Source organism: Oreochromis niloticus, linkage group LG1, assembly GCF_001858045.2.
Source record: "Oreochromis niloticus isolate F11D_XX linkage group LG1, O_niloticus_UMD_NMBU, whole genome shotgun sequence".
NCBI lineage: Eukaryota > Metazoa > Chordata > Actinopteri > Cichliformes > Cichlidae > Oreochromis > Oreochromis niloticus.
Window position 1 is genome coordinate 23,045,932 of NC_031965.2, and position 9,571 is coordinate 23,055,502.

Consider the following 9,571-nt stretch of genomic DNA (forward strand, 5'->3'; position numbering starts at 1 on the left):
AACACAGTTTTTACTTGACAATCATACAGGCAAGAAGCCCACATATTTCAGTCTTATGAGGGCCTTGGACATTAAGCAAGACTTTGCTTCTTGAAATCAGCGTATACTGGCATAACAACATTTTCCTGAGTCATTCTGAGCTGGCAGTTAATGAAATGCCTTCTTTGTTTCCCTCCCACTGTCTGTCTGCCTGTTTGTCTGTCACAGATGAGCAACCACAGCTCTGACCCTGAGGAGGAAATATGAAGGAGGAATGTGAGAAAACGTAAAAGACATGGATAAGGTGCCAAACATGGAGGAAGAGAACCTGAGCCATCAGGCTAACACCCACATCAGAAACTCAACATAGGGTGTACATATCAAATAACATAATGCATTTAATTGAATCACAGCAACTTGTTTAACGTGACCATGATCCAGATACAGATCAATTTTGAGAAGCAAGTACACATACATCCGACTGACCAGAACTTGACGGGCTTACCTACGAGAGTGACAGATAGACCGTGACCTTGCTGTAACAAATAAACAAAACAGAACGATGAATTTATGAGTTTTACATGTCTACCTGAAATGAACCAGTTCTACTGTATGAGTGAGTTTGCACCAACAGCAACACTCCAGCATGAATCACAGTGTTTCAGAAAAATAGGTATGAATCATTAAATCATTATGAAACAAACCTGCCAGTTTATTTTGCTCACGTCGGTATAAAAGATGGACGTAGCTACCGTGATTCACACACTGGTTTCTAAAGTCCTGTTTTCAAGCCTGGAGATGAGCATTTGGCAAACTGGAGAGAGACGTCTCACTTGCTAATGAGCGTGCGATTTCGTACCACAGATAAGCCTCTATTTTGAAACACAGTATTACCCAGGTTTATAAAAAAAAAACTAATTTCTTTTTTTAAAAATTCAATACGACCCAAAACGAGTGGCAGAGCCCATAAACTGAGCAGGAATGTGTTTACAGGGGTCAAGTCAGAAAGTCATTTTCCCATGGACTTCTAAAGGACCTGAAGTCTTTGTGCAACCACACTGGTGTCTGTCAGATACTATGCAGGTTTTCAAGCACTTCCTCATTAGTTTAATTTTTCACTTCAGATTGTACTTTTTACCATGCACGGGTCACTCTGGGGGTTTTTTCTTTTTTTTATGAAAACAGATGACACACATTAATGTCAGACTTTACACACATTAATCATTTATAAATAGTGTTAATATGAGTGTTTCTACAGCTGCTTCATCATTTTGTTTTTTTTGTTTTTTCCTTTCCCCGTGGAAACAGCAAAATCATTCAGAATGTCAAAAGGCCTTAAGGACCTTGAAGTAAATCATGCACAAAACACATAGGACTAGATATTAATAAAGCATGGGGTTTTTTGAACCATGTAAACATGCCGCTATTTCCAAAATAAGATTAGAACTGGAATATTGTGTGGACAGTATAATGAAAATGAACTCGGTGTTACTTCAAGTATTCTAAAATCTGCACACAGCTCTTTCATTTTTAATGCTTAACTCATATTTTTCAGATATCAGAATTTAGCTGGATAATCACTCAGGAGATAAATGGTTTGTTTTCCACCTGTAGGTATGAGTATGAATGATATACTATACCCATTAAGTATTTTCAGAAGGAAAGAGTATTTTATCTCCTTTAAGTGTATTCGAGTAATGTTATAACTCTCTTCCTCTATGTATTAGACACTTTAAGATGTGCAAAGACCCAGGTCGGTGTAATAATGTGTATTATTGTATACTTTACTGTAATTGTTTAGCCGTACGATTTTAATCTTGCTTTAGGACTTCCGTGTGTTTTTTAAAGAAAATAATGATGTTATTATAATTCCTATGGTGTTACATGTTTTTGTTTGCATTCTTAAGATATTGCCAAGTGGAAATACTCATTGTCACTGTAGTAAAAGTATTTTCATATTGAGTATAAACATTATTTGTGGTGTTGTGTTTTTATTCTGAAAGACTGAGGCAAAAGTAGACATTTGATAAGACTTTCCAGCAGCCTGTGAATTTCTGCTGAGTCAAAACACTGAAACAAAATATGACTCATTTTTTATATATGTCAGAGTTTGAAAAACAAAAATCCACCTGCAGCCTTTCCATCAGCAGCTGTCTCTTTAGAAAACTGGCTTAGCCTGGGAAAGATAATCAAGAGGAAAAGGGAAAGTTTTACTGAGCTGAGATACAGAGGTCACATGTGGGGAAAATGGCCAGGTTTCAGTTTAATTTAGGCTATAGGTCACAAGGACCTGAAAGGGTACTAAAAACTAAGAAATGTAAAAATCTTTTGCTCTCTTTTTCTCATCAGTAATAATATGAATGGTTAATAAACAAACATGTAGCCAAATAGGACAGCCTGGTGATTTTCAGTGATTGATGATGCACATTAACCACATTGCCGTCTTGCGCTCTAATGTCAGCATGCACCTGATGATACAGTTTGATATGGAAGCATCAGAAAAAAGAACTGTATTGGTAAAAAGTCACCATTATGAACTCTGATGCAGAGCTCTGCTGTCAACAATAAAATCAACAAGCCTTTATATTTGACAACTCTGATGCTGAACTCCGGGAGCTGAATTTGAAGCTGGAGGTTTGGGTTGAGTGGTTCATATAAAATTATGTTGTGAATATTTTTTGCAAAATTCAAGCAGGGGGAAGATGTGAGAATATAACTGACTTTGTTACTTTTGATGCAATTTACTGTGCTAATCTGCTCGGCCCCAGAGGAAGCAACTTTAATCATCCAAGTTCAAAGTGCTGAAAACGAAGTGTGACAAAAGGAGCTCTTGCATAACAAGCGTGCTGTTGACAAAAAGATAAGCACATGTGTACTGAATGTCATACTGAAGAGGACAGTGTTCAGAACTTTGTGGGGGTTTTGTAATAAAGATCTGACACTGTTACATATACCATAAAATTACATTACTCAGTAAAAAACTGCAAACCCTTAATTTTTATTCATCAGTGCTCATGAGCGCATCCAGGCTGCGGCAACTGAAGAGTCAGATTTTGCCTGATAATAAGGTAAGTGTAACATTTTAAGAGATACATGATAAAACTGAAGATTTGTGATTTTAAAAGAAAGTGAAACAGTCTTGTGGAAAATGTTGTGGCAAATTTAAACTGAGGGTTCTGTTGTGGGTGTTGTCTAAAAACGTTAAAGTGCCAAAGATAATTAAACATTGCAAGAACTCACTGGTGCTTTAAGAAAACTACACCAGCATCAGGATCTCATTTGCAAGATGCAAATGCGTGGATATTGTTTCATCTTAATATTACTATTAAATGTGATTCCTCCATATTTAAGCTGCTCTGGTTAAAGTCCTATGCCTTCGGTCTGTAGCTCACAGCAATGGCAGGATCACCTAGTCCTCTGACCACACATGTGCTGAACACTGCAATGGGTGTCCCCGGGTCAAATATGGCCCTCAGCCTTTATCAACAAGACCCCTCCACAAACACCTGGAATTTAATTACCACCGGGTAAGAACCTGGAAAAAAAAAAGCATCACCAAGAAACCTATAATTATTTGAAAATCTCAAAGACTGCTGTAAAAGTTCATGTCTTTGTGCAAAGCTCTTCAGTCTTATGCTTTTTGAACAGGACCACTAATGATGATGGACGTTGCCCTGGACTTATCGCAAAAGAATCATTTACATCTGGTGTGTACAAAATGCATTTTGAGACGGCTCAGTATTGGGCGAGTTTGGGAGAGACCTGCTTTTACCCCTATGTTGAGGTGAGGAAATGCTAAAACTGTTGATATCTCACAATTTACTTGTGGTCTTACCACGTTTTTTGAGACTAAATCGGTAAATTTGTGTCCAGTTGTAAGCACCTGAATATTAATCTTGGAATTATTTCTGTCATCTTTCTGTTTTGCTTTTTTTTTCTTTTTGCAGATTGTCTTCACCATAAATGACCCTGGGCAAAAGTACCATATCCCTCTGCTTCTGAGTCGTTTCTCTTACAGTACATACAGAGGGAGCTAGATATCAAGCAAGAGGAACCTCCTGAGACTACTCCACCTGTCAGCTGTTTGACACATCACATGATGGCACTGAATGAACTGTCACACATCATTGGACATATTGACAAGGCACAATACTCCATTTCAATTATTTTTTGTTGTTGTAATAGTGCCACAATACCCTATTTTCTTTCTTTAAACAAACAAACAAAAACACTTATTGATATATGCTGTACTTTAGTCTACCATAGCAACTATTGTAAGCTGTTATTTTAAGATGTGTAACGTCTAAACTATCAAATAATTCATCTCTCTCAATCACCAGCGGAGTTTCTGTATGCGATACAAACTGAAACATATACATATTGATTGATAAATTGTGTTACATGTGCACTGCCTTTAAAAAGAAAGTAACCTTCAAGAAACCTCTTCAGGTTCTGTGAAACCTGAGAGTATATCGTCACAAGAACCATACAAATCACTGTAGGATAAAGTTAAGATTTTTCATATTTCCAGTTAGAAATACTTCTTCCAATATTACCCCTATGAGGTATAACTAATTATTGGTGGTAACTAACAACAGCCCTACCCTAACCCTATATTTTGGAGAAATGTCAAACGGACTTCCTGGGAAAAATGTTATAATGTTATAATGATTGCCAAGACTTGGGAGAATAAAATATATAACTTCAGAGGCATAATGATACAATGCACGCCTGCGTGATCCTGACTCTCTGATTGATTGATCGAGCCTGTCGGATCTGTTTTTCTGACGTCGATTATCCCTCCTTTAGTTAGGCAGGGCCTAGCCTGTGGTAGCAGTTTAGTGTGAATTTTACTGCGATACACCATCCCAGTTTTGACTTTTAGGTCAATAATACGGTTATAAAAAATGGCAGACGAAGAATTAGAGGCGATTAGGCGGCAAAGAATGGCGGAACTACAGGCAAAGCAAGGGGTAAGGATCGAAAAGGGACTGGAAAGCATGGTTTCACCCGCCTTATATGGAGATGCTGAGTTTAGTATACTGCTAGCTAGTGTAGCTAAAAAAAAAAAGCACACCATTGTTCGTCTTAGTTAACTGTCACTTAAGGAATATACACAGCTTACTTAATAAGCCACATGTTTGGTGCTGATTATATTTGCTTCCTCATCTAGATGTGGTAACAGCAGCATAGTGCTAGCTTTGTGTCAGTCAGCGCACACCCCTCTGAAAATCAAAGCGCTGGCTAGTTGGAACAAAATTGACGATTTTTTTGACTTGCTACTGATGGAGTGGTCCTTGTGGTTCCTCCTTTCTACAGCTAATTTGTGTGTGTGTGTGTGTGTGTGTGTGTGTATCTAAACTTTGACATTAGCACAGCATGTGAGTAAGCTGCAGCATTTTATGACGTGGTTGGTGAACTGACAGTAGTCTAATACATTGTCATATGTCAGAAATACGTATTTATACGAATTCACACGCAGTGCAGTGATTAAAACCTGTACAGGCATTAAACAGCCAGCACTCTAGAGTGCTCACGTGTTTGGATTTCTGTCATTGTTTTTGAAAATATTTTAGAATAGAATAGAATAGAATAGAATAGAATAATCCTCTAATTGTCCCACAAGGGGGAATTTGGTTGTATCAGCAGCAAAAAAACACACTTATACAAACAGAACAGGACACAGAACAGAAGCACAATTTTTACATATTTACATCATGGACAATAGTTACCAGAGCAGAGTACAGTACAGTTGTTTAAATTAGCGTACACATAGTGTGCAAACATAGCAGGATACTGAAAGATGTTTAAATAGTTAAGAATATTTAGAATAATTAGAAAAGTGCAGATTGTTTATTGTACCTGTGCATTAAAAAGTAGACATGTAACTTTCAATAAGTTAGTGTATATATAAGCTGAGAAAAGTAATGTGCAAGTTGTAACAGTAGAATTTGTTACAGCGCTGATGTAGACATCTGTGTTTGTTGGGAGCAGTTCTGATTGTACAGTCTGACAGCTGCAGGGAGGAAGGACCTGCGGAAACGCTCCTTCATGCATCTAGGATGCAGCAGTCTGTCACTGAAGCAGCTCTGCAGTTCAGCAACATTTACATGCATGGGGTGGGAGACTCTGTCCATCAGAGATGTTATTTTAGCCAGAGTCCTTCTGTCTCCCACCACCTTTACACTCATAAATTTCTATTTATGTCTTTTTATGTCTTTTTGATCTCAAAATATACAATGATCACTGGGTTTTAATGCTCAGGCTTGATGATATCCAACTTACCCAAGAAGACTTTAATAGGAACTTTTTAACTGAATGTGCTTATTTAACAAATCTGTCATATGGGTTTTGTTTGTTTGTTGACAGCAGACTAACTTTATTTGTTACAAAATAAATAAAGAACATTCATTGTCTAGAGGACATCATAGGGTACCTACCATAAAAAAATATCCAAAGCAACAAATTTGGGAAATCCACTTTAAACACAACTTGATAAAAGACAAGCCATTATGGTATACTTTGCTATACTGCTTTAAGTAAAATATAGAATTCAAAAGAAAAAAAGAAAGAAACTTGAAAACATAACTAAAGAGATTGCTCTCATGCTGCTTCTTGTATCATCAGACCTGGTTTTCCTGATTAGTATCACTTGTGAACACATACCTGCTTTGAAAATGCTTGTACACAATCTTTGGTCTCCCATCTAAGACATTTTCTTGTATGCATGCATTACTAGTTTGAAATATAAACACATTCCAGTTTCATCAAACAATAATTTAACAGTAACTAAGTTACTTTATCAAATTTTCAACATTACCAACATTAAAGTACTGTTTTATTGATGGAATAAAATAAAATGTCTGCCAGTTAGCTGAATGTATAAATAAAATCTGTAATTAATGGTGCTGTCCTGTAAACTTCCAGGAAGGTAATAATCAGCAAGCAGAGGAGGCCAAACAAAGGTACGATGTGTAATTTATCTAAAAAGAAACTACTTTGACTGAGTTTTTCCTGTATACAGTACTTGTACTTGCATAAAGGACTGGGGGTTTTTTTTTGGGGGGGGGACTTGAAAGAACATTTGTGCATGTATTATTTCTTTAGAAAGTACTTTAAAAAACTTTGTTTTAAACAACATGAATCTATTAAGACTAACTGTTCTATAACTTAAGTATCACACTGTTTTTGTAACTGAATGAAAATATTTCCATACAGCAGAAATGTGTATATATAACTTCAACTGAATAAATATATATGTATGTGTGTGTGTATGTATACCTATTTAATTCAGTCTTATTTATATAGCACCAAGTCACAACAACAGTCACCTCAAGGTGCTTAATATTGTAAGGTAAAGAGCCATTACATCAATACGGAGAAATCTCAACAATTAGATGACCCCCTGTGAGCCAGCACTGAAAGTTTTGACATGTATAATAAAACTTTCAGTGTAGCTGACCAACCTAGTATTCTTACTACATTTATATAGAAGCTAAGCAGTATCTTTTGTTTTCTTTTAGCTGGTCTCAGTTGACCAATGTAATCGTTTTCTAATTACAGAGAAACAGAAATGAGGAACTCCATATTGGCTCAAGTTCTAGACCAGTCTGCCCGTGCGAGATGTAAGTGTGGTTTCATATTTATCCTTCATCTTAATAAAACTCCTCTTTGGAAATTAATAGTGCCGTCTCATTGTATTTTATTTTTTTAGTGAGCAATCTTGCCTTGGTGAAGCCAGAAAAGGCAAATGCTGTTGAAAACTATCTCATTCAAATGGCTCGTTTTGGAAAGCTGGGAGGAAAGGTAAGAAAGTACAGACATGGGGAAAAAGTTTTCACAGCGCACTCTGCGATCCTTTGGAAAAACTAGATACAGCCCACCATTCTGTATCTTGTAGAAATCATTTTCTCACAACTTTATTTAGCAATTTCACCCCCACACTTGTTTACAATGTTTCTACAGTTGCTTTGGGTTTGTGCGCATTCATTTATGCACAGGATTTCAATCAGGTTGAGGTCTAGACTGTGACACAGTCTAACCTTGGAGTGAATTTACTGGACAGATGGTGGCAATTTCTTAACACACCTGGATGCTCCAGACCAGCAAGGTGCCAAAACCTCTGCTTTCAGAGGTGGTCACACTTGCTGACGATCATTTAAGTCCTCCTCAGTTCCTGAGGAAGCAGCAAGAGTCTACTTTGTTTTTCACTATGCATTCCTGTCAAAACTCTTTCTTTTTTTTTTCTCAGATGACTTTAACTTTGAATAGTTCTAGCACAACATATTGATTCTTGTATAATGCCAGCAAAGAAATAAACTCATTTCCACTTTTGTCAGATTACAGAATCAGGCTTGATCGAGATCCTAGAAAAAGTCAGTCAACAGACAGAAAAAAAGACAACTGTTACAGTAAGTTTCTCTGAAATGTCACATACATTTGATTTTTTTCCCTGTAATTTATTTGTATTACATTTCTAATATACTTTACCTGACAGTTCAACAGACGGAGGGTGATGGACTCGGATGATGAGGACGACTATTAACTTTCAACAGGAGCTCTGGAATGAGCAACCAAATCGGGAGCAGTTGACATGCTTTGCTGGGACTCTGACAGGATCGCTGACTAGTGTGTTCCTGTTAGCTAAACCCTGAGATGCCACACTAGCTTCTGTGTGTCTTTGGAAACTACCAACCAAGATGGAAAACAAGGACATTTGATATTGCAGCATTTGGCGGGATTGTTCAACACAATGTCAAATAACATTTTCTTTTGTAAACTCTTCAATCAAGATGCTACAAATTTCTACTGCTTATCTGACAGCTCATGACACTGTTTGACTCTCCTAGTCCTTCTCAGTAGTTTCCTTTATTTTCACCATGGTTCATGCATTTTCTTCAAACATTAGAAACTAGTTAAAATGCAGAACATACAGATGTTAATGCATTTTATATGGTCTACTCTGTAATTGCAATCTAGGGCTACTATCCCATTAGATGTTATTCTAGGGTTCTTGTTGCTGATGTGTACCTTCAGGGTTCACATATAAGTTAAATGAGCCTTAAATTGAAATATTTGTTCCTTATTAGTGGACTGTTTCTAAAACTGTCCTTCATCATTTAAATGAGTGTTAAATCTTTTTTTTAAGTTTCCAGTTAGAATTTAACACAAATTGTATTCCACTGACTTGAACATCAAATATCACAACATCAATACACAGTAACATCCCCACCATACAAAGGTAGACTGTCAGTCTATGGATGAGGTGGATGATTGATTCTGGACTTTTTTTGCTTTATAAATAAGTTCACATTTTGACTTTAATTTCAGAAGCAGGAGTTAACAGACTGCCAAATGTATCCAACTACTTTTGAAATAAAATGCATGATGGGGAAATGTGTTTTATATTAATATACTTTACTAAATCTCTAGGAAAGTCTGTCCGAAGTCACTGTAGTCACCATACTGACAGAACTACTTTTATCGGTATCGGTACCAATATTGATGTACAATATAAGAAAGCATTTAATGTACCTAAGTTGTTCATTACGTGTCAAATACAATAACTGAGTACCTTTTCAGCACTGGATGC

General features: G+C 36.7%; 3 protein-coding genes across 3 annotated transcripts in view; all 3 read left to right on the forward strand.

The window, feature by feature from the left end:
* si:dkey-234i14.2 (heterogeneous nuclear ribonucleoprotein C) overlaps nucleotides 1-1,960 on the forward strand; it is a 38,292-nt gene extending 36,332 nt beyond the window's left edge. The window contains exon 7 of the mRNA XM_005467115.4: nucleotides 208-1,960. Within this exon, the coding sequence (XP_005467172.1) occupies nucleotides 208-246 (39 nt within the window). The 3' untranslated portion in view covers nucleotides 247-1,960. The remainder of the gene's footprint in view (nucleotides 1-207) is intronic.
* An 883-nt stretch (nucleotides 1,961-2,843) lies between these two features.
* On the forward strand, nucleotides 2,844-4,540 carry uraha (urate (5-hydroxyiso-) hydrolase a). Its single transcript, XM_003442328.5, has 4 exons — nucleotides 2,844-3,047; nucleotides 3,367-3,506; nucleotides 3,628-3,763; nucleotides 3,927-4,540. Exons 1-4 carry the CDS (start codon nucleotides 2,994-2,996, stop codon nucleotides 4,014-4,016), a joined length of 420 nt encoding a protein of 139 aa, XP_003442376.2. The 5' UTR covers nucleotides 2,844-2,993; the 3' UTR covers nucleotides 4,017-4,540.
* A 187-nt stretch (nucleotides 4,541-4,727) lies between these two features.
* pdcd5 (programmed cell death 5) lies at nucleotides 4,728-9,375 on the forward strand. Its single transcript, XM_003442251.4, has 6 exons — nucleotides 4,728-4,952; nucleotides 6,907-6,944; nucleotides 7,543-7,604; nucleotides 7,694-7,785; nucleotides 8,319-8,390; nucleotides 8,477-9,375. Exons 1-6 carry the CDS (start codon nucleotides 4,887-4,889, stop codon nucleotides 8,522-8,524), a joined length of 378 nt encoding a protein of 125 aa, XP_003442299.1. The 5' UTR covers nucleotides 4,728-4,886; the 3' UTR covers nucleotides 8,525-9,375.
* The last annotated feature ends 196 nt before the right edge of the window (nucleotides 9,376-9,571 follow it).